At 39.5% G+C, this 24,994-nt stretch overlaps 2 protein-coding genes and 1 pseudogene across 10 annotated transcripts in view; all 3 read left to right on the forward strand.

Moving 5' to 3' along the window:
* Positions 1-11,356, forward strand: part of LOC123510739 (ankyrin-2-like) — a 98,502-nt gene extending 87,146 nt beyond the window's left edge. For all 8 annotated transcript variants that reach the window (XM_045266087.1, XM_045266083.1, XM_045266090.1 and 5 more), the window contains one exon: positions 9,443-11,356. In XM_045266087.1, coding sequence (XP_045122022.1) covers positions 9,443-11,218 — 1,776 coding nt within the window. In that variant the 3' untranslated portion in view covers positions 11,219-11,356. The remainder of the gene's footprint in view (positions 1-9,442) is intronic.
* Positions 11,357-16,228: 4,872 nt separating this feature from the next.
* LOC123510717 lies at positions 16,229-18,095 on the forward strand (annotated as a pseudogene).
* Positions 18,096-23,696: 5,601 nt separating this feature from the next.
* Positions 23,697-24,994, forward strand: part of LOC123510741 (rRNA methyltransferase 2, mitochondrial-like) — a 29,159-nt gene continuing 27,861 nt past the window's right edge. For both annotated transcript variants that reach the window (XM_045266091.1, XM_045266092.1), the window contains exon 1: positions 23,697-24,400. The gene's annotated coding sequence lies outside the window, so the exon portion shown is untranslated. The remainder of the gene's footprint in view (positions 24,401-24,994) is intronic.

Consider the following 24,994-nt stretch of genomic DNA (forward strand, 5'->3'; position numbering starts at 1 on the left):
CACCACCATGGCCAATACCTTCGTGAGCTGCTTTAACAATATCAAACACTTCTTCTAGAGATGCAACAAACTTGAACACGTCGTTGGCTGGATCTTTTCGTTTTCGAATTAGTCTGTCAGCATTGCCAACACGCAGGATCTCGTAGCGCTTTTTTAAGTTGAAATCAAATGGAGACGTAGCGCCGTGGGAATTTATCCTCAGCAAATCTTCTATAAGCTTGTCACGTTTAGCAGTAGGTTGCAGGACAGCATTTTCAGCCTTTGATTCCTGTGTCTCACGTATAGCTTCTCTTCAAATGCAGTTTGATCCATCTCTATTCCTGGGAAGATAGATAGATTAAATGTATGTATGTGCAGTATGGGAGATAAAAAAAAAATCTAGAAAATGAATAGGAAAAAAAAAACTTGAAAAAAAAATGAAGGAAAACAGCTTTCCTGCACGATTTTCTCGCTGTATATGGTGACGATAGAATACTTGTTGATGTGAAGAGTGAAATCAGTGGTCTAGGAAGCCTCGTTTCGTCCCTACAGCCAAAACGCGGACATCAAAACTGCAATCAGTTTTTTTTTTTTATTAATATTACTGTATAGCCTCTCTCTCTCTCTCTCTCTCTCTCTCTCTCTCTCTCTCTCTCTCTCTCTCTCTCTCTCTCTCTCTCTCTCTCTCTCTCTCTCTCTCTCTCTCTCTCTCTCTCTCTCTCATTTACTTCAGTACTAATTTAATTACCTATTTATTTATGTTTATCTGAGAGAGAGAGAGAGAGAGAGAGAGAGAGACATGGGGAGAGAGCGGGAGTGGACTCAGTCATTCGATCTTTACTTGCGTATATTTTGTTCAGTACAGAACAAAGACCTAAAAAAAAATACTCACCCCCCCCCCACACACAAACACCAAGGGAGGTCTGCTATGTATAGCTCTATTCACTTCAAGCAAAATATGGTTGCCTAATCTGAAAGTCTTGCCTAATGTGCAGATTAGGCACGCATTTTGCACAATATAAACATTAGGCAAAATGTTTGCTTAAAGTACACATTAGGCAACTATTAACATTGAGCGTAACATATATATATATATATATATATATATATATATATATATATATATATATATATATATATATATATATATATATATATATATATATATATATATATATATATATATATATATATATATATATATATATATATATATATATATATATATATATATATATATATATATATATATATATATATATTATTACCTTAATAAGGATCATGGCAAAAGGGGCTGTAATAACTCTTAAGATAAGACCATGTAAATTCTGGGTAAAAAAGCATTACACTGGGTTGTGCCCTCATTATGAGCAAACTAATGAAAGAACCCAATATGAAGAGACCACAGAAACCTCCACTTCTGTGGCATCAGTAGTGGAGGTGAAAACAGACCAAGGGCCAAACAAAAATTAAATAAGGTCCACTTAGTTGCCAGTTCCCATATAGATCCAAAAGGGTTAACCAAAAGTGAGGGATCTATGTCTTGAAACCTTCCTCTTAAATGAAGTCAAGTCATAGGAAGCTGGAAATATGGAAAGACAGGGAGTTTCAGAATTTACCGGAGAAAGGTATGAATGGTTGAAAGGACTGGTTAAGTTTTGTATTAGATAGTTGGACAAAATAGGCATGCATTTAACAAGATCAGAAGAGCAATTATCGTGAAAATAGAGATAAAAGATGGCACGAGATGCAACATTCTGGTGGTGAGAAAAAGGCTCAAGATAGTCAGTCAGAGAAGGGGAGATGATGAGACGAAAAGCTTTTGATTCCGCCATATCTAATAAAACTTCGTGAGTGGAACTCCCCACGATACATACGAAAATACTACATACATGTGCGGATGAGGCCCTTGCACAGAGTTGGCATTTAGGAAATGGGGAAAAAAAATGGTAAAGATGCCTCAAAACGCCTAACTCCACCTTCGATAATTCTGGGTTTGTTTCTCCCTGTTCTCTTCCTTTGACTATTTCATGCCTTCAATTAAAATTCTTGCAATGATTTTTCCCATGCCCCCGTTTGTCTAAACTCTCGGAAGGCTTATGGACCTGTTGTCGTCCCTCCTATCCATCTCAAAACTGGGCTTCCGTGCTTGCACCTTGCTTGGCCTAAACTCTTCCAACTCTATCTATAGACTTTTACCTTTCCTTTTTGCCTGCTCTTTGCCTATATTCAGCTTGTTCCTAAAAAGAATAACCGTTTTAATCCCTCAAATTACCGCCCTACAACTTTAACCTTTTGTTTCTCTAAAGTTTTTGAATCTGACCTCAGTAGGAAGATTTTTAAACATCTGTCACTTCACTCTTCTTTCTGATCACCAGTATGGTTTCCGTCAGTGGCGCTTTACTGATGATCTGAGTTTCCTTACTGAGTCTTGGTCATCCTCTTTTAGAGATTTCGGTGAAATTTCTGGAACAAAGATTTGATCTACAGCTTTTTATGATTCTCTCTGCAACTTATCTTAAATTTCCTCTCTGACCGTTCTATTGCTGCTGTGCTAGAAGGCCACTGTTCTTATCCTAAATCCTAATAGTGGTGTTCCTCAGGGTTCAGTCCTGTCAAAGCTTTCTTCCTATTATTCATTAAAGATCTTTTAACCAAACTTCTTGCCCTATCCACTTTTACGCTGATGATAACACCTTACACCATTCCACAATTTTTAAGAGACGACCAAACCTTCAGGAAGTCAACAGATCACGCAGGGACTCCACGGAACACCTGACTTAAGATCTTTCTAAGATTTCTATTTGGGGCAGCGAAAACTTAGTAGTGTTCAATGCCTCAAAAACTCAATTCCTCCATCTATCAACTCGACACAACCTTCCATACAACTATCGCCTCTTCTCCAATGACACGCAACTGTCTCTTTCTTCTACACTGAATATCCTTAGCATGTCCTTTATTCATAATCTAAACTGGAAACTTCACATCTCATTTCTTGCTAAAACAGCTTTTATGAAGTTATGCGTTCCGAGGCGTCTCCGCCAGTTTCTCTCGCCTCTCCAGCTACTACATAACTGTACAAAGATCTTATCTGTCCTTGTATGTCGCATGTTTGGAGGGTTTCACTCACACGGTTCTATTAGAGAGGGTGGATGGAATCAAATGTTTTTCGTCTTCCCTACTCTGACTGTTTTCAGCCTCTTTCTGGCAGCCGGAACGCTGCACCTCGTGTTATTTTCTACCACTATTTTCATTCTAACTGCTCTTTTCATCTTACTAACTGCATGCCTCCCCTCCTTCGCATGTTTGGAGGGTTTCACTCACACGGTTCTATTAGAGAGGGTGGATGGAATCAAATGTTTTTCGTCTTCCCTACTCTGACTGTTTTCAGCCTCTTTCTGGCAGCCGGAACGCTGCACCTCGTGTTATTTTCTACCACTATTTTCATTCTAACTGCTCTTTTCATCTTACTAACTGCATGCCTCCCCTCCTCTTGTGGCGTCACTGCACAAGGCTTTCTTCTTCCTCTCACACCCTATTCTATCCAACTTCCTAATGAAATAGTTAACCAGTATTCTCAATCATTCATAACTTTCTCTGGCAAACTCTGAAACTCCCTGCCTGTGTCTGTATTTCCATCTTCCTATGACTTGATTTCATTTAAGAGAGAAGTTTCAAGACATTTATCCTTGTCTTTCAGCTAACTCTTTCGGCACTGTCAGGGGAATGGGCCTTTATTTATTTATTTATTCATTTATTTATTTTTGCATTTGCCCAGTCTTTCCTCTCACATAAAAAAAAGAAAATCATAAGGGCTGATTTAGAAAGAGATGATATGTGAGGTTTCCACTTTAGATTATAAGTAAAGGACAAACTGAGGATATTCAGAGCAGAAGAGGGGGACATATGAGTGTCAGAGCGGATAGTAATCTGGAAAGTTGTGTTGAGTTTAAGATGGAAAAAAAATAAGTTTTGGAGTCATTGAATATTGGTAGGTTTTCGCTGCCCCAATTAGAAATTTTTTGAAAGATGAGAAGTCAGGCGCTCTATGGCGTCCCTGAGTGATCTGTTGACTTCAAGGATTGATCATCTCTGAAAAGACATGGAAAGATGTAGGATGGTATCGTCAACGTAAGAGTGGATAGAGCAATACTGGTAAGATCATAACGAATAATAGGAAGAAAATGGATGACAGGACAGAACCCTAGGGAACACCACTGTTGATATACTTAGGAGAAGAACAGTGGCCGTCTACCACAGCAGCAATAGAACGGCCGGAAAGGAAACTTGAGATAAAGTTGCAGAGAGAAGGTTGGAAGAAGGGTACGTAGTTTTGAGATCAGAACCTTGTGCCAGACTCTATCAAAAACTTTTGATATGTCTAACGCAACAGTAAAAGTTTCACTAAAACCTATGAAAAAGGTTGACCAATAATCAGCCAGATCACCAACCACACTGGTGATCAGGTAGAAGATTGCGAAGACAGATTTTTAACAGTCTTTCTATTGTGGATTAATTCGAAGACTTTAGACAAGCAGTCACTTTTTTGTTTCTAAAATACGATTCCGATGATGGCAACACTTTTTCAAAGTCTCATAGCAAAATTCAGTTTTTAAATACGTTTTAAAACAAAAATATTGTGACCTCCGGCAATCTACGTAATACTCAGGGAATGCGTCTATTTTAGTAATTTATCACTAACTATTTGACTTTTCTACGGTAAAATTGAATAAATATTTTTCTGGATACTTTTAGCATCTATTGCGTGGGAGAGAATAATGAACTAGCCTTTATGAAGCTCTTATTAGTGACTCAGCGGAAAGTGGTGCGTATCACGTTGCGTCTCTTTTGCAAGTAATCTTTATATCTTCTTATGTACTATAGACTCCCCTCGAGACTCCTGGTATCTGGCCAAAAACATCTCTAATAACTTTACTTCTTCGTCTTTCCCTCCTTTACTTCATCCTAATGACACAATTTTCATCATATCTATCTCTAAAGCTGAACTCTTCTCTCAAACCTTTGCTAACAACTCTACCTTGTATGATTTTGGGCTTGTCCCTTCCCCTCCTCCTCCCTCTGACTATTTCATGCCTATAATTAAAGTTCTTTGTGATGATGCTTTTCATGCCCTCGCTGGCCTAAATCGTCGAAAGGCTTATGGACCTTACGGAGTCCATCCTATTGTTCTCAAAAAAACGTGTTTCCGTGCATGCACCTTGCCTGGCCAAACTCATTCAGCTATGTCTATCGACTTCTACCTTTCTTTCATGCTGGAAGTTTGCCCACATTCAACCTGTTCCTAAAAAAGGTGACGATTCTAATCCCCCAAACTACCGCCCTATAGCTTTAGATTATTGCTTGTCTAAAGTTTTTAATCTATCCTCAATAGTAAGATTTTCAAACATCTGTCATTTCACAATCTTCTCTCTGATTGCTAGTATGGGTTCCGTCAAGGCCGCTCTACCGGTGATCTTCTGGTTTTCCTTACTGAGTCTTGGTCATCCTTTCTTAGAGAATTCGGTAAAACTTTTGCTATTGTGTTTGACATATTAAAAGCTTTTGATAGGATCTGGCACAAAACTTTGATTTGAAAACTGACCTCCTACGGTTTCTATTCTTCTCTCTGCAACTTTATCTAAAGTTTCCTTTCCGACCGTTCTCTTGCAGTCGTGGTAGACGGCCATTGTTCTTCTTCTAAATCTATTAACAGTGGTGTTCCTCAGGATTCTGTCCGGTCACCCACTCTCTTTCTATTACTCATTAATGATCTTAACCAAAATTCTTGCCCTATCTATTCCTACGCTGATGATACCACCCTACACTTTTCCACGTCTTTTCAAAGACGACTAACCCTTCAGTAAGTCAACAGATCACGCAGGGGCGCCATAGAACGCCTGACTTCTGATCTTTCTAAAATTTCTAATTGGGGCAGAGAAAACTTAATAGTGTCCAATACCTCAAAAACTCAATTCCTCCATCTATCAACTCGACACCAGACAACTATCCCTCTTCTTCAACGACACTCAGCTGTCCCCATCTTCTACATTGAATATCCTCGGTCTGTCCTTTACTCATAATTTAGACTAGAAACATCACATCTCATCTTTAGCTAAAAATTTTCTATGAAGTTAGGTGTTCTGAGGCGTCTCCGCCAGTTTTTTCTCACCCACCCAACTGCTAACTCTGTACAAGGGCCTCATCCGCCCACTTATGGAGTACTCCTCGCATGTTTCGGAAGGGTTCCACTCACACAGCTCTATTATATAGGGTAGAAACAAAAGCTTTACGTCTCTTCAATTTTCCTCCTCTTTCTGACTGTTTTCAACCTCTTTCTCACCGCCGGAATATTGCATCCCTTGCTATCTTTTACTGCTATTTTCATGGTAACTGCTCTTTTGATCTTGTTAACTGCATAACTCTTATCCTCCTGCGGCCTCGCCACACAAGGATTTCTTTCTCTCCTCACCCCTATTCTGTCCAACTCTCTAACATAAGAGTTAACCAGTGCTCTCAGTTTTTCATATTTTTCTCTGGTAAACTCTAAAACTCCCTATCTGTGTCTGTACTTCCAACTTCCTATGACTTGACTTCATTCAAGAGGGACATTTCAAGACATTTGTCCCTGTCCTTTGGCTAACTATCGTCTCAGTAGGGAGACTGGCGACTAAATGTGCCTATTTTCTTTATTTCTTTGTTGCTCTTGACCGGGTCTCCCCTCTTAAATAAAAGAACAAAAAATACAGAACAGTATGGGTCCAAGTACAGTACCTTGAGAGATACCTCTTCTGAGTGGACTATGTCCAGATGCAGTATTTCCTACTTGGACACAATAGCTCCTGTTATGAAGGTAGCTTTGCAGGTAGCTTAAAGCACCTTCTGCTATACTTATAACCTTCAGACCATCCAGTAACACAACATGAGTAACAGTGTCAAAGACAGCGCTCAGCTCTTGTAGCAATAACATTCCACATTTATCTTCATCCATTAGGCCGGGAACACACGAGCGACTTTGTGGCGCAACGCCGTGGCGCCATGTCGTGGCGGGGTTTAACGATTGTGGCATTACGTCATGGGGCCACGTTTGGTATGTGACTGAATGCGTCACTGCCCGTAACTTAGCGGGTACACGACACAGTCGCGCCACGCTGTGGCAGGGCTGAGCAACAGCTCGCCACAGTCGCTGGCCACAGACGCTCGTGTGCGCGAGACAGCCTCTATGCAATGGAAACTGATGGAGAGCTACATCCCTGCCAAGTCGTGGTGCCATAACGTCGCTCGTGTGTTCCCAGCCTTAAAAACAAAACAAAATAATTTGTTATATAACATAAAGTTGAATACATCTGTCTGTATGCTAATTGTGTATACGGTAACACATCAATAGTTACAAGGTATTTCTAAAATAATTTCAACTACATTTCTTTATTTTATCAGTGATTTTATAAGTTTTAAAATACTCATATTTCTGCCATCTGCATACTTTTATCACATTTGCTCTTTTGTCTTCTTTTTAGTGTCACCGTCTGATAGATCAAAAGTTTCCTGTTTCGCATAATAATAATAGTAATAATAATTATAATAATAATGATAGTAATAATAGTAATAGTAATAATAATAATAATAATAATAATAATGATAATAATAATAATAATAATGATAATAATAATAATGATAGTAATAATAATAATAATTATGATAATAATAGTAATAATAATAATAATAATAATAATAATAATAATAATAATATATTTTGTTACATACTATTTATTATTTTACGTATTATACACCATTGTCATTCATAATATTCTTATGAAATAGCTACCTATATTGTATAATACTGTAAAGCTATTATATTATTCTGTCGGGGCTCTGTAGAGCGTCACTATGTGACGGAAAGGAGCCTAATTAAGGAAATGAAGATAAAGATAAAGGTAATGAAATCAAAGCCTCTATAAGTACCGAAAATTTAAACAAAACATTGTGGGAGAAAGCGAATAAAACACACAGAAACACAGATAAATGTGACGAGTGGCATTAGGCAAGGTTGTATCCTACGGCTTCCAACATCTTGTTCAAGTTATTGACTTGTGATATAATAGATACTAGACAGATTAGAATAAGAAGGAGTCCACAAACTCATTTTCCTGAGGATATTTATCGGTACCTAATCAAAATGGGTATTGTAATCAATGAATGTACGTTAAACGTAATGCTAATAAACTACTATGCCTTACAAGTAAACATGAGTCTTAAAAAAAATCATACATCATACAGATATAATTGTATGTCTTAGCTTAATATTATGCAGAGAAGTTATGCATTCAAATTCATCATTTCGACAGAGTAAGGCGGAATTATGCATAACATTGGAAAAGTGCAGTGCTAACACTCACCAAAATTATTACACTAAGTGCATTTTATACAGTATACCATAGTGTTCATATTTACAGTAATTTTGCTTATAAAGTTCCCTTTATGTGTGTTTTCAAAGGTTATTTATGAGATCATTGTTGGTAATATGCCAGGGCAGGAGCAGGGCGACGGGGCGGTGCCTGTATACTTGTATATTAATTACATAGTACCGACTTGAGGAAAATGTGTCCGATATCCTTTGTGGTGCGTAGATAGGGTACCATTGACCTCTGTGGAGTGTTGTGGTGTGTATTGTGGATCGTTTATGTGTTTGTTTCTTGTCGCTTTATTTTCCAGTTTTTTTCTTAAAATGTTACTTTTTCCCAGTGCTTGGTTCAGCTTATGGCTAAAAAACGTTAAGTTGAGCAATATAGTCATTATTACTCCCCGGTGTTAACTTTGTTAAAGGGGGCCAGCGCCATAGTCTGGGAGATAATAAACCAACTGTTTGACTAGAGTGTTTGTGAGGTGACGTAGACATGGGTGGTTGAGTCTTTTCTTGTTGTAACAGTGGGCGGTATATATATTGTTCATGTCACCTTACAATCCTCTCAACTTACAAGAAGCGTGTTCTTCTCTTGGAGCGTAGTCGGCTGCCCTTTCCCAAAAATGATGTAATGGTGGATGGTTTGCCATTTGTTGTTTGCAAGAGGGCGGTTTTTCACTTCATCTTACAATCCTAACAACGATACAAGTAGATTGTACTCCTTCTAGAACAAAGGTAATTGTTCCTTTTCAGTTAAGAGTGATTCGCGTTGTATCAAGATTCGTTCCCTGTTGGTGGGATAACCAAGGCAGCGAATTGTGTTATATAAGTGAACCAGATTAGTTATGGCTGATAGTAGGTTGCAGAAGGATACAGACGCGTGGAATAAAGACCTATACCAGACCAGACTGGGGGGAGTAAAAGTCTAGGTAGAACTTATCTAGGAAAGGAACTTACTGGGAAAGGGGTATATAAGTTCATCTTAGAAATTGGCGATCTCACCAGAATAGTTTATATATAGATATAAATGAGTATTTACATATTTTCTTTTCTCCTTACACACAGAAAATCTTTGAGAAGGAGCGTGAAAAATTGGAGAATATGGAGCTTCGCTTGAAGGCAAGCCATGAGAAGAAAGCAGCATGCACAGCATTGAGTATCCAAGAGGTTCTTTTTGAGAGTTACAAGAAAGGCAAGAGTTGGAATGTCTCCTCACCTGATGCTCGTGAAACCCTGTTGCTGGCCTCGCGCAAAGGCCTGCTGCAGGTATCTCATCTTATACTGCAAGTGGGTCGCCTTCCTGTGGTTGAGGTGCTAGACGACATCTGCGGCACCACTGCCCTCCACCAGGCCGCCTCGTACGGCCAGGATGGGTGCGTGGAGCTGCTATTGAGTGCTGGCGCGAACACGCAACAGTGCGACGCTTATGGCCATACACCCCGCCATCTGGCCGCCATGTTTGGACACAAAAGCACTTTTGAACTCCTGGCACACCAAGAGAAACAGGACCCTCCTTGCCGAGCAGGCACAACTGCTACGCAGCTAAAGGACAATTTCAAGATATATCACAATATGTATTACAAGTACAGCAGAAAATTACATTCACCATTTGACCGTCATGATCCCAGAAGCGTCATAAGAAATCTTGTGAAATCCATAGACCTGCCAAAGCTGCAAAAGGAGGCTCAGCAGATGGTTCTGGATATGTCAAAGGGAGAGGCATTAGAGGTAAAGGAAGCAATCTTAGCGGAAATAAACATCATTATGAATAAGGTGTCAACCAATAATCCCACCTACCGCGGAGACCTGAGGCTAGCTGGCAGTGCACGGGACGGCTCTAAGTTATATGCTCCCGACGAATTTGATATAAATCTCGTAATTCAAGAAGATGACCTAGAAGTAAATGTTAGTAACAGAAGGGAGGAGGAAGCTCCACTTAAGGGCAGGTTACGGATTTCTATGAAGACTGACAAACCTCACCTTGAAGGGAATAGATTTATGGCCAGTCTGTATGAGGAGATGAATCGTTGCCTTGCTGGCCATGTCGTGCAGGACAAAAGACTAAGCCTGGTACCGCCGGGCCTTACAAGCACGCAGGTGGGCGTCGCACTTTACATGGCATGGCAGGGGCGACTGTATCCATTGCTGCTGGTCGGTGTGGATCTGGTTCCAGTGCTAGAGGTGCCTTGGCTTGAACAAGTTTCCAGACCCTTCCTCACTCCCAAGGACATTACAACCATGCAGCTCAGTAATGCTGCGGACGGCACATGGCGCTGCAGCTTTGCCTTGACAGAGGCAATGGTACTCGAAGCGTTGACCCCCGTGGAGCGCCAGGTACAGCTGATGGGAAAATTACTTCTTTCCCGCCTTAAGGCAGAGCCTTGGATGCCTCGGCATAAAAAGAGTTTTTTCATGTGGTTTTCCACACGTGAATGGAAGATCGGGGTGCCAAGCGGGTTCTGCTTCAAGAATGCATTCCTGCAGTGGCTAGAGCAGAGACAAAGGAGGAAACTGGACCTTAGGGGTGGATGGGAGGAGGAAGGCGACAAGGAATTTTGGGTTGGACAAAAAGAAGATCCGGACCAGGAGGTCGGGAAGGAGCAGGAGGATCCCAGCAAATGGCTAGTGGAGGTGTTCAGACTGATGTGTGTGAACCCTGATGAATCACGAGAGCACCTGGCAACAAAAAACAGCTCTGCCTACTTTGGTGGAGAATGTGAAGGGCGGAAGCCGGGTGACGGGGCGCCTATTATCGTGCAATGTTTGGAGGAGGACTTAGAAAAGTTCTGTCCTGACTCTGCTTCTGCCAAGGAAGCCAGGCCGCTGCAAAGAAGGTATTAAATGCACAAGATGCAGTGAACTTTGCCATCATAAGGACCTGACACTCAGAGAAACATATATGCTTGGTGTTCGATTTTCAGATTCAATAATTTATTTAATTAATCAACTATTCATAAAGCTCACATATATATATATATATATATATATATATATATATATATATATATATATATATATATATATATATATATATATATATATATATATATATGGGACGAATCTATAGTGATAGAAAATACCCTCTTAATGCCTTCATATGTGTACACTCGTTAGCTAAATTCATACTACAAACTGTTGTACTAGTACTACAAGCCGACTTATATACACACATGGTCAGTGAATAGTTAGGTAGAAGATAATGATCAAGTTATCTATTGTATGGTAAAATAGGTTTTACATATAGATCTAATCTAATTGATTATAGGTTTATGGATTCTTATATATTCAGTTTCAAATAACAGTGACAAGAGGATATCAATATATCTTGCATATATATAATATTATATATATATATATATATATATATATATATATATATATATATATATATATATATATATATATATATATATACAGTATGTACAGAGAGAGAGAGAGAGAGAGAGAGAGAGAGAGAGAGAGAGAGAGAGAGAGAGAGAGAGTACAGAGAGAGAGAGAGAGAGAGAGAGAGAGAGAGAGAGAGAGAGAGAGAGAGAGAGATCCTTTCCTCCCAACCAGTACTGCGGACTAAAGCATGTCAGCACACAACACGACTATTGGAATAAACCACTCAGGCTATTGTCCACAAAAGGCGGTGTGCCATCTGTGGCAATGCGACCACAAAAAACGCTCCTTATGTCTACTGTGACTGCGAGACTGTGACCGGAAGACATAAACGTAAAGTGAGACCCAACAGCTTAGAGAAGAGGCCAACATTGATGTCATGGTATCTTTTCTCAACGGTGCCCGTGCTGACAACAACAATGATGACTAAGATCTCTGCCGCCACACCCATCTCCCTCTGTCACTCCTAGAGAAGACGACGACGAACCTATAGATCGCGAAGGTAACGAAAAACTGCATTACATGGAAATGGAAATGGAATAGCTTGTAACTCATATCTTACGACTCATGCAAGAGGTATCGAGAATATAAAAGCATTATCAGTCACTCAAGCTCAAGCTACGATATTAGACAAAAATAAAGATAAATAAATAAATAAATAAATAAAAAAATACTGGAGGTCTTTTGGCACGAGAGACAAAGACAAAGCGAGGTCAACCCGCAGCATTGGAACTATTGCCATAGACATGGTTATCGACAATGCGAGGGTAAAAGCATGTGCCTCACCACACACGGGAAAAGAGCGGTGGGAACCTTGGCTCTCGCAGCAACTGGCCCGAGGCCACCTAGGTGGCACTACTGTCACCGGCACAAATAGCCCCAAACCTCCTGTCCCCGTCATCACCTCCGTCTCCAACCCCGACACATCCCTCACACTGGCAGCCTCTACCAGCACCGCCGACGCCACTACAACCACCGCGGCTGCCTCTTTAAGCGCCCCTCCCACACAAAACAACATCACTACAACGGAGTCAACCTTGACAATTAGTAACAAGAACAACAATGTCAATTCTCCAGAGTAGGGGAAAGTGGGATAAGACGGACCCATGGGGTAAAACGGAACCCCCATTCTGAATCCAAGGATAAAGGGCAAGTTTCAAAATCTAAGTCGCAGATGTCCTTCACGTCGCCCAACAATAATGTCATCACTGCCAGTAGGCACGCTAAGTTATCCTTGCGCTTCACGGAAAAATTTGTCATTTTATGCAGTGCTGATGTTATATGCACAAGGTAAAGATACTGCTTGTTTTATATTGAAATAATTATCATAATGATTTAGTACTTACATGCCCATGAGTGTATACATGATAGATAGATGCCATAAATTGGCATAGTTAACATAGATACTTTGGTAAACGTTTCGACATTTGAATATTTACTAATGGGGTAAGATGGACCCCATGAGAGGGGAAGGGTGGGTTTGTTGTGCTAATTGCAAAAGCTGGGCTCATGAGCAATGTGCAGGAATAGATGGTGATGATGATGCTGAGGAAGAGGTTTCTGTGTGTGATTTATGTCATTAAATTGTGCAGGGATAGATGAGGATGAGGGGAGTTTTTTAATTTATTTTTTTTTTTTTTTCGTTCGTTCGTTTGATTTGTAACAATTAATTTTGGCTCATGAACAATGTGAAGGGATATGATAATGACGAGGAAGAGTTTTTATATTTGTGCTTTATGCCAATAAGGATTTGTTTCTTCATGTTCAGTTTACGAGATAAGATGGACTCCTGGGGTCTGTCTTACTCCATCATTTTATTTTGGGCCCAGTAGAAATTGTTATTTTATAAAATTTTTGTGCTTCATTGTTTTTCATAGAAAACCGTGACCCGGGTGTGGACTTCGAAGATAACATCCCAAAGCACAACCACAAACCCACAAACCCACAAAAAAGCACATAAATGTGGTTTCTAGATTCAATACTTTAAGTAGTCCGTCTCACCCCACCTTTCCCTATATACATCAGATGGTCAGTCTAGTGAATGATTTTTTTTTTTAATACGTAAAAAATAAGTATCAAGCAATTGGAAACAAAGCTAATAGATAAGAAATGCTATTTTTTATCATTTTAATCCATAATCAATTTAATGGGTTAAAACAGAATATAAACATGTGTTTCATTAAAATCTTAAAATAAATACAATGTAAAAACATTTTCTTAGACTTATAAAAATAAATACGTACAATGTAACAGATGTGCAAGTAGATATGTCTCTGGCATATTATTGGAAAAATGAATTCTACAATCCTTTGGTATACAGTAATTACATTTCACAATAAATGAACTTGTCTCATCATCTTTGTTTTTTTCAAGTACACTGGTACACTTTCTCTTTATCTCCAACAAAGGCTGGAGGAGATTCTGAATTTCGTTCAGTAGGAGTCGAACATGTACATGCTTTCCATTTACATTGTCTCGCGTTTCTGCTTCAAGGAAATTTTCAGAGGCATAGTGAATACTTTGCATGAACTGATGTCTGACTGCAAGAGTTTTACATATATTCCTCCTATTGTTTTATGCCATTGACAATTTTTTGAAGTACTTATGTTTGTCCTCAAACTTCATTGTCCAACAGTACATGACTGGTCCATACTGCAATATTTGTGATGGATACTCAGGCAGTAAATTAACAGTTTTTTTTTTTTTTTTTTTTTTTTTAAGGGGGCACAAAAACTCCTCAGTGAGGTCTGAGAGAATCACATGTGCTTGAGATACAATCTATTGAGATACAATAGATTACTTCTACCATGAAAATTAAAGTGTTGACCACATTCCACTTTGTATCACCTTAATGAACTTTATTTCCAACTAACATAGGAAATTCAGCAATAAACACCAACACTGCATTGCAATTTGCTTGATGACAAAGTTTGAAGTTACTGTAAGCCATAGCACTTGGTTTATTTGAATTATCCACCTCACTGTGAGGGAAACTTTTAATTTGATCATTAATATATCAGTTTTCTACACAGTAAACTGTCAACCTCCCAAGTACTTTAGTCACAATTCCCTCAAAAAGATCATGAGCAGTATCTGACAGTAAGTCTTTTAATAACATGAAAATAACTCAACTGATTTAGAGGAGATTCTATTTTCACACCATAAACGCTTTTCAACACTGGATCTAGACTAGAGTAAAGACGGGTTCACACGCACCAATTTCCGACTGAAATTGTAAGTCGCTGGAAGTATTGATTGAGCCCCTCTAGTCGGAAAACGTCGCACATATCGACTGGAAAGTATCGATTAGTTGGCACCTTTGCGGTAAGTGAATGTAAACAAACAGCTACCCGTCAAGATGTCTCCAGTGACGATGCTTGAAGCGGTGGTTGCTCCTCTGGCCTACCGGAAGAGTCAACAGAAAAGAAAATGCTTGTGGATACATGCCTGGCTAAGTAGAAGGAAAGAAAAGAGTGTCTACCACACACTAATCTTAAAAGAACTATGCACAATTGCGATCAAATTTCCATCTGAAGAGGAGTGACTGTATCATTTCAGCCAAAACGTCTGGATGTTTTAAAAGTTTAGTCACAGTCTTTAGAATAGAAATGTATTGAAATGAATGACATTTACCTTAAATATCAGTTTCTTTTAAAGAAGTTTCTTTCATACAGACAGTAACTGCATCTGAAGATCTCATCCATGTTTGCATACCAACAAAAATATAGAGTATTATGTGCAGTGGATATTACTCATCATATGAAAAAAAAAAAATGAATAAATAAATAAACAGAGAAGGTACTAGACACCTTTTTTTTTCCATGCAGGAGGGAAGCCAGCCAAGGGCAGAAAAATATTAAAAAAGGCGCATTTGAAGTGCTGATTCCCTTAAAAAATAGTAAGAAATTAGCCAAAATCAAGGAACATATGTCATGAAACCTCCCTCTTAAAAGAAGTCAAGTCGTAGGAATACGGAAATATGATTTACTCCCCGCGATATCTGATAGCACTAGTTCAGGAATTCTTCCCTGAACTAGCTTCCATTGAAGCTAGTTGTAATCTCGTTGAACGTTTCCCGTTGTGTCTCACAACTCAAGGGAGCAGTCACAGCCGTTCTCTAAGAACAGTTTTCCTACTTCACTCAAAACTACATGCACTTGCCACACACACACTTCACTTAAAATTCAAAATTAAAATATGGTGATTCCAAATCCAGCCTAGGAGCCTCATTCTGGGGAGGGGACCAAAAATATCCTTAGGTCGGACTCCTCTCTCGGTGACGACCCAAAATGTCTTGACACCCCCTCAACTTTATCTTCATTAACTTCTGCAACATTCGCGGTCTTAGATCTAATTTTCAATCGGTAGAACACCACCTCTCCTTTACTAAACCTCATCATCTTTTCCTCACCAAAACACAGCTGTCTGAGGCAACTGACAGTAACCCCTTCTCTGTTCCCTCCTGCTTTCTCTTTCCTCATTTTCGTTCTAAAGCTTGATGTTGCGTCTATGTGCGCATCGACTTAACTTGTTCCCGTGCCCACGCTCTCCAATCTTATGCTTTTTCCGCCATCTAGCTTAGACTCAACAATCATTCTCTACCTAAATTTAGTAATCAACACCTAATCCACACCATATATCTTTTCTCAGAACTGTCTAATTGCCTCCTTGATTTCCAGAGGTGGGCAAACACTCTCAAAATTAAGCTCCGCTCGCGCTCCTCCGCTCTTTCGCGCCAGACCCTTCCGCTACAGCTCAGGATTGTTAAAGCTTTAAGCGGAGTATGATGATTTTCTCAGGCAACACATCCAGAGCCATGCACATTGTGGCATTGGTCATACAAACTATTAGTCTTCAACTATCTGTGAAGAGCTTGTCAGGTTAATGGGTAATGAAGTTCTGAGTGAAATCATTTTACGCATAAAATTGTCAAAACACTTTTCAATATCTCTTGATGTCACGCCTGATGAAGGTCATGTTGATGAACTAACTCTAATCCTCAGATACATGGAGCATCACACACCTGTAGAGAGATATGTGAAGTTTTTTGCCAAATCAAGGACACAAGGCTCAGGAAATGCTTGAAGGGTTAATGAAATTTCTTGCAGACATTGACCTTCAAAACTGTCGTGGGCAGTCATATGATAATACCTCAGCTATGAGTGGGAGATTTAATGGTCTGCAAGCCAAAGTAGCAGCTGAAAATCCTCATGCAGTTTGGATACCTTGTTTTGGTCATTCACTGAACCTGGTTGGGAAAGCTGCAGCTAAATATTGTCAAGAAACTGTCTAATTTCTTTCTTTTTTTTATTATCTAGACTCAATATATGTGTTCTTCACAGCATTTACACATCGCTTTGCAATTCTTACAGACTTATTGAAATCTGCAGAATCTGGTCCATTTTCAATGTTAAAGAGGATTTCTACAACACGATGATCTTGTCGAGCAGATGCAGTGAAAGCGCTTATCCAGAGATATCACCCAATCCGTGAAGCCTTCGCCAAAATAGGAAGTGATGAAAATGAGGCACCCAAAGCACGTTACAAGGCCAAAGGACTTCATGCCAAGATGTACAAACTAAAGACTGCCATCTATGGTGCATTTTGGCGTGACATTCTTGGTAGAGTTGATGCCACAAGTCACACTTTGCAAGATCCACTACTTGATCTGAACACAGCAGTAGCAGTGCTGAAGTCCCTGCAATGTTTTATACGTGCAAAGCGAGACTGTTTTCATGCTTATGAGAAGAAGAGACAGGATTTATCTGGAACTGATAGCTATTCTCAGGGACGCATTCTCCAGCGTAGTGTACGCCTCAGTCCGTTGGATTATGGAAGATCAGAAGAAACAGTCTTCTCTCACTCTGAAAAATTTAGAGTTCAGAATTTTCTTCCAATCATCGATCAGTTTCTAAGCTCACTGGATCAACGGTTAAAGACCTATGAGAACACCTGCTCCCTTTTTGTTTTGTTTTTTGTCTAAACTGGAATCACTGAAATGTAATGAATACGAAGAAGCTGCAGCAAAACTGGTTTGTGAATATAAAGGTGATCTAAATCAATCACTTGGTGTGGAGCTTGTGCATTTTGCAGCTTTCTTCACTCAATTTCAGAATGAAAAAGATGAAAAGAAAGGGAGGGAACATTTCCTTTATAAACTGCTGCTGGACAAGAAAGTTGTGGATATATTTCCTAATGTGGAGATAATGCTTCGATCGGATGTGCTTGGTCCTCATGGTCACTAACTGCTCTGGAGCAGTATCTAAAAAACAGACTACATACAACAATGCATCATGGTAGACTCAGTCACCTAGCTGGCACTGATGAGCATTGAGTATGACATCCTCAGAGATATTGACATTGACAGGCTGATAAACAAATTTGCAAGGGACAAGTCTCGTAAATTGTTTGGTCTGTAAATATTGGTATTATGTTTTTTTTTTTTTTTATCAACAGTTGAAAGTTGTTTTTGTTTACTTCGTCATGTACAGTATAATACTTTTGATAATCTTAATAATCTTAATAATCTTAATAAAATTGAACAAACAATATGGTTCTTCAGCTTTTTCTAGAATCTTGCATTCATCAAACTGTACAATCATTTAGTTGAGTTTAATGTACGACATATATATATATATATATATATATATATATATATATATATATATATATATATATATATATATATATATATATATATATATATATATATATATATATATATATATATATATATATATATATATATATATATATATATATATATATATATATATATATATATATATATATATATATATATTACAGCTAACTGATAATAGTATTTCCTTGATCTTGAATAATATTTCCTTGAGGTACTGAGGGCCTGCACACAAAGGCTGCCCTGGGGCCTCCACATGTCTAAATCCGGCCCTGACAGTGTATGGTTGTGAATGCAATGAGTTACAGATGGTCTGAGTCCCGCAGCAAGGTGTGCCAGATGTGTGACATGGGAGAAGACGAGACGGTGGAACATGTGGTGCTGCTGGAGTTTGTGAAGTATGCAAGAGACAGGAATGAAATGAGTCAAGTGGTGCTGAGGGAATTGGGAAATGTCAGAGTGGAGATGACAGGAAGGGAATGGATGGTGTTGCTGCTGCGATTGTGTGGAGACACGAATGACAAGATGATATTGAAACCGTAAAGGAATTCTTGCAGAGAATGTGGCGTGCTAGATGCTAATTGTTTTTTGTTTGCCGTTTTTCTCTTTTCCTTACAGAAGTGGCCGTTACAAAGGCATCTCTGACTCAGGAGCAGTCCTGAGTCACCTGTAGGTAGTATCAAGATCAAGATCAAGATCAAGAAGATCAAGACGTGTGGAAGAGTTTTCCGTATGAACTGTATAAGAATGGAGAAGTTGTGATTGACAGGATGACTGAGCTTTTTAACCAGGTGTGGCAGGAGGAGAGAGTGCCAAGAATATGGAATGAGTGCAGGGTGACTCTGCTGCATAAGGGAGGACATAAGAGTAGGAATGAGTTGAAAAATTACAGGCCGATTGCGTTAGTCAATACAGTAGGCAAAGTGTTCAGTGCGGTGTTGAATGCCAGATTGTGTAAGTGGATTGAAAGAGCTTGAGTATTAGGTGAAGAGCAGAATGGTTTCCGTGCGGACAGGAGAGCTGAGGATAACATGTTTGTGGTAAATGAAATGATTGAGAGAAAAAAGGGGGATGGAGGTAAATTGTATTTGGGTTTCCTGGACATAGAGAAAGCTTATGATAGGGTGAATAGAGAAATGCTAGGTAGAGTCCTAGAAAAGATTGGGTTGAGTGCCAAGATAGTCAACATAGTGCGTAGCATGTATGTTGATACCAGAGCTAAGTACAGTTTAGGAGATATAGAAACAGACTGGGTGAGGAGTGAGAGGAGTTAGGCAAGGATGTATTTTGTCACCAACCCTTTTCAGCCTGTACACAGAGGAGTTAGCAGCCAGAATGAGAAGGATGAATGCAGGAGTGAGTGTGGGAATGATAAGATAGGTGTGCTTCTTTATGCAGATGACGTAGTGGTTATGAGTGAGTCAGCAGAGGAGCTGCAAAGTTTGCTGGATGTGGTTGATGGGTATGGAAGATATTTTGGAATTAGGTTTAGTAGTGAGAAGAGTAAGGTGATGATTGTGAATAGGTCAGAGGATGAATGTAATGCAGTATGGAGGCTGGGAGAGAATGAGTTGAAGCAGGCACAAGAATACAAGTACTTAGGGATGTGAATGAGTCCGAATGGGGTGTGAAAAGACAAAGAATGAAAAGATAAGCTTGGTGAACCAGTGGGTGGGTCGATTAGGAAGCTCGGCAAGGATGAGAGCAAGTATGACGTGCTGAGAGAAGTGTGGAAGAGTGTGGCTGTGCCCAGTATAATGTATGGTATGGCTGTGATTGCATGGAACGAGAGTGAAATTGACAAGTTAGAAGTGGGGCAGTGTAGAGGTACACAGCAGCAGAAGCCTTGAGAGATTATATGGGATGGAGCTCTTTTAAGGAAAGACTTATAAAAGCGACACTTAGTTTCCTAAATATATCATGTAGACTGTTATTAGCGGTGTTACAACGAAATACCTGTAATATTGAAAAAAATACAGCAGGACGTTTCCGGGAGAACTTATGGCAAAAAGATGACTTTTCTCGTTTATTGAATGACAAAGAATAAATAATGAAGTAAAATTTTAATGATTGATGCTTTTTCAACGCAGTGACATGAAATCACACATTATTCTAAATAAAAACTGTACAGGTATATATATATATATATATATATATATATATATATATATATATATATATATATATATATATATATATATATATATATATATATATATATAGAGAGAGAGAGAGAGAGAGAGAGAGAGAGAGAGAGAGAGAGAGAGAGAGAGAGAATTTTGACAGTATGACGTGTTAATTAAGGAATTACTATATCAAGAAAAATCAACCTTCATGCGAAGTTTCACCTGATGTACAGTTTATTTATCCTTCATTTAAATACACATGTACACGTACATGTTTACATCTACATGCACATGTATATTCACATGTGTACATGACCTTTTTGAGTCATAAGTTTGCCCGAAAGACAGCTTCGCATCTCTCACCGAAGTCCACCAAAGCCTGGAAAACACTATTATCTCATTCGTGTATATGATTTACCGTCTAAATCTTCGTGCCACGGTATGCTACGACTACTACGAGTCTTTAAAGTTCACGTATATGGTAGCCAGCCTCAAAACATAATGTAAGACGGAAAATAGGAAGCGTAACTCTGGCCTTCCCATGTATTGTCAATGGGCGGTCGGCAATGTTTTGGGGTATAAGAGAGGTAGTGGCAGCAGCAGACAAATAGCGTGCTGGATTCATTTTTGTGTCCTCATGTTATTCAACCTCGTTGAATGGCCGGCGCACTTTTAGGGAAAGGCTAGTAAAAGCCATACTTACGTACAAGGCTAGGTTGGAAAGAATGGATGATAAAAGAATAACCAGAAAGGTGTATCTGTGGAATGAAAGTGGGAGCAAATGGAGGAAGAGATGCATGAGAATGACGAGAGGAGTGGATTACAAGTTGTATGGGAGATGAAAATGGCTGGGAGGAATTAAAATGAGCGTAAATGGATTGCGACAAGAGGAGGTAGATTAGGAACTGAATGGGATGCGAGGATATGGAAGAGTGAGATAAACAGAGAGGTGAAGTGGGTGGGACTGAATATAATGGAAGAATGAGATGTAACGAAAGAATACTCTGAAATGGTACAAGGAATTAAAAGGAAGCCCCGATATATGAAAGGTGGTATGACGGCAACCTAGTGGTGATCTCTTCCGAGCGAGGGCACAGTGTGTGGATGTGAGTGCAAGGAACTATAAGTTGTATGAGTTCCGTAGCAATGTGTGCAAATGTGTGACATGAGGGAGGACGAGACGATGGAGCATGTCGTGCTGGCGAGTGAGAAATATGTAAGAGACACACATGAGATGATGCAAGTGATTTTGACTGAATAAGGACATAAGAGGGATGAAAGAGTGGAGAAGACAGGAAGGGAATGGATGGTGTTGCTGCTACTTAAGACTGTGTAAAGGAACGAGTGAAAGGATGATAGAGGCTGTGAAGGAGTATCTGAGAGAATGTGGCGAGCGAGGTATAGAAATGACTAGTGAATAGAATACCGTTCTTTTTTTTTTTTTTTTTTTATGTGCTCTACATGATACCCCTCTCATGTGGGTATCCCGTTAAATGAAAAAGCAGACCACCTTGCTCAGTGTGCCCTACAAGATGACACAGTGGACCCTGGGACTGAGCACACTCTGGGTTATGTTAAGAGTAGCATTAAGGACTTTGTACAAAGTAGCATTAGTGATCAGTTGGAGCTTTGTTGCCATAGGGGCAGTAGCACTAGTCTTCACTATGCACCTGTCTCTCAGAGGTGTGCTTACACCTACGGGAGACACACTGCATCACACGATAGGGTGGCAATGAGGCTCAGATTAGGCTACAAATACTTTTCGGAAGTCAGTGCTTCTCCTGGTGTGTGGTGTGTGCTACACCAAGGGGACACACTCTGCGTCACTATATCATGGAATGTCCTCTCATTTAGGCCACAAGGTCAGCATGACTTGTACACCCTCATTGACCATCTAGACTCTGCCACCCTCAGGGATATACTCAGGGAATATCCTCAGTTTGCTCCCAGACTTTAGGATGTCTTAATAATAATAATAATAATAATAATCTTTATTTCAGCTTAAATGCCATACAATGTAAATGGAGATAGGTAAAAGCTATCTTAAATTTAATAAAATACAAAATAAGTTTTTTTTTTTAAATCTCACTAACTTAATACACTCTATGTCAAGTAATTGTCTTTGAGCCCTTGGCTAAAATCTACATACATTTTACATCAACAGTGTCAGTATAACTATTGCCTGGGATGTTGTATATACAGTAAAGTGTCCCACTGCTGCCACAAAGGGGATACCCAGCGGGCATCACTGTTGGTGATACGTTGCACCACTGAGTTGGTCGTTGCAAGTATCCTGCTCCTAAGACTGTAGCAACAACTACGCCTCAATTCGTAGAAACCTTTCATCCTTAGGGTTACAAACATCTCTGAGGCACTACTCCAAGGTGGGATGTTAACGAGTCGGCGAAGAACATTATTATAATTTACTCTTAGCCTATTTAACGTAGAGACTTTCACATTACTCCACAGGGACATGCCATACACATTATAACATAGAGCACGGAACAGTGTACATTTGACGTCGAAGGAACATGACTTAAATTTTCTCACAAGCATATTACCCCTAGCACATAATTTTCTATTTTGATTCATTACATCCTCATCATCTGTAAGATTACTTGATATTATATGACCGAGGTATGTGAAGTTGTCAACAAATTCCAACACTTTGCCACATAATTTAATTATTGGTTTTTGGTATACCGTGGAATGTCTAGAGTTAAACAGCATGCACTTCGTTTTCTTAGTGTTAAATATCATCAAATGATTCCGTGCAAAGGATTCACAGACAGCCAGCATACCACATAGGGCATGACTAGAAGGGGTTATAATGACTAGATCGTCAGCCCATGACAAGTTATTCATTGGGTTATTAGCAATGTGACATCCGAGGTTACTTTGATTTAACTTGATGTTCAGCTCATCCATGAACACATTAAACAGATACGGGCTGAGTATGGAACCCTGACGTATTCCATTCTGCATGTGAAACTTATGTGACAGTTGTTCACCCCAGCCCACACAAATAGTCTGGTTTACATACCAAACTCTTAAAATATTCACAATCTTCCTTGGTACACCTCGTTCTAATAATTTAGTAAACAATTTATAATAGGAGGTTCTATCAAAGGCTGACTTAACATCCATATAACATGCATATACTGGGAACTTTGCTTATGGTAATAATTTACTATTTCTTTAAAGCTAAAAATACACATATCAGTTGAAATTTGGTTTTTGTATCCAAATTGGTTATCTTCAGTATGAAGTTCATTTTGTATTCTGTTATACATAATGCTCTCAAAAATTTTAGAAAATGAAGATGACACAGTTATGGGACGGTAGTTGTCACTAATTGCAAAATCTAAAAGCTTCCCTTTCAATAGTGGCATGATTTTAGCGTCAATGACAGCCTCTGGTAAAAACTCGTGCACCAAAAAACAATTCGACATAAGCGATAAAAATACTACAATAATAAAAGGACATCTACGATAAAATTCATTGGGTACATTATCAAGACCAACCGCTTTGCCATCTTTCAACTTATCTATAATTGTCTTTATTTCCTCTACTGTAACGTGATCGATGTATTCATCTTCAATGTGGTTATAATGTCTGAAAAATTCCTTTCGATGTGCTTCGTCCTCTAGCGAGTTCAAGATCGAGCCGTACTTGGCCGCCCACATATTGGCAATGTCCTTGTCACCCACCGCTCCACCGATGCGGTCGGGCCTCGCCGCCGCTCCGCCGCTAGATCCTGACACACTTCTCCAGAACGCCCTAGAGTTCCCCGACGCGAGCCTACGTGACATCGCCTCGGCTCGCATCGCCTCTTCGTCGCGACGGCACTGGCGTAAGGCGCCAGGCAATAAGGTATGCAATATGTGTATTTATTTATTGAAATACTTGTATTCATGTTGTGTATACTGTCCAGAGTTATGTTTGTGATACTTTAACCTTAAGTCTTTGCCCAGGGGGTGGGTGGCAAGGCCCATCCTCCTCCTTTGTTGTAATTATTTATTAATTCAACAATAAATGTATCAATCAATCAATGATCAGTTACCGATCGAAAGCTTCTGCTGGCTCCGAGCCACCTGTAGCATCAAGATCAAAATCAAAATCATGTAGCCAAGATAGTTCTTTCTGTTGTAAACACAGCATCGCTGCCTCTAACCCTCATCATCACCAAGTGCTTCATCTGACACATCTGCCTCTCCTTATGGAACGATATGCTCAGAGATGTTTTATACATCACTTTCATGAACTAGCACGGGACAGAATTTTCCTTGCAACCTTGGATTGGGCATCAGTCCCGCACCTTAGATGTTGCTATCGCTCCCGTCCGCCCTGCTTAGTCCCTAGTTCACAACCGCGAGGACCTCACAATTGACACAACAGTCGCCATCGCCCGCCCCCGTCTGGGCCACACTACTCTCAGTGCTCACTTGCGTCTGTCTCCTGATCCCT

The sequence above is a fragment of the Portunus trituberculatus genome, chromosome 30, assembly GCF_017591435.1.
Source record: "Portunus trituberculatus isolate SZX2019 chromosome 30, ASM1759143v1, whole genome shotgun sequence".
NCBI lineage: Eukaryota > Metazoa > Arthropoda > Malacostraca > Decapoda > Portunidae > Portunus > Portunus trituberculatus.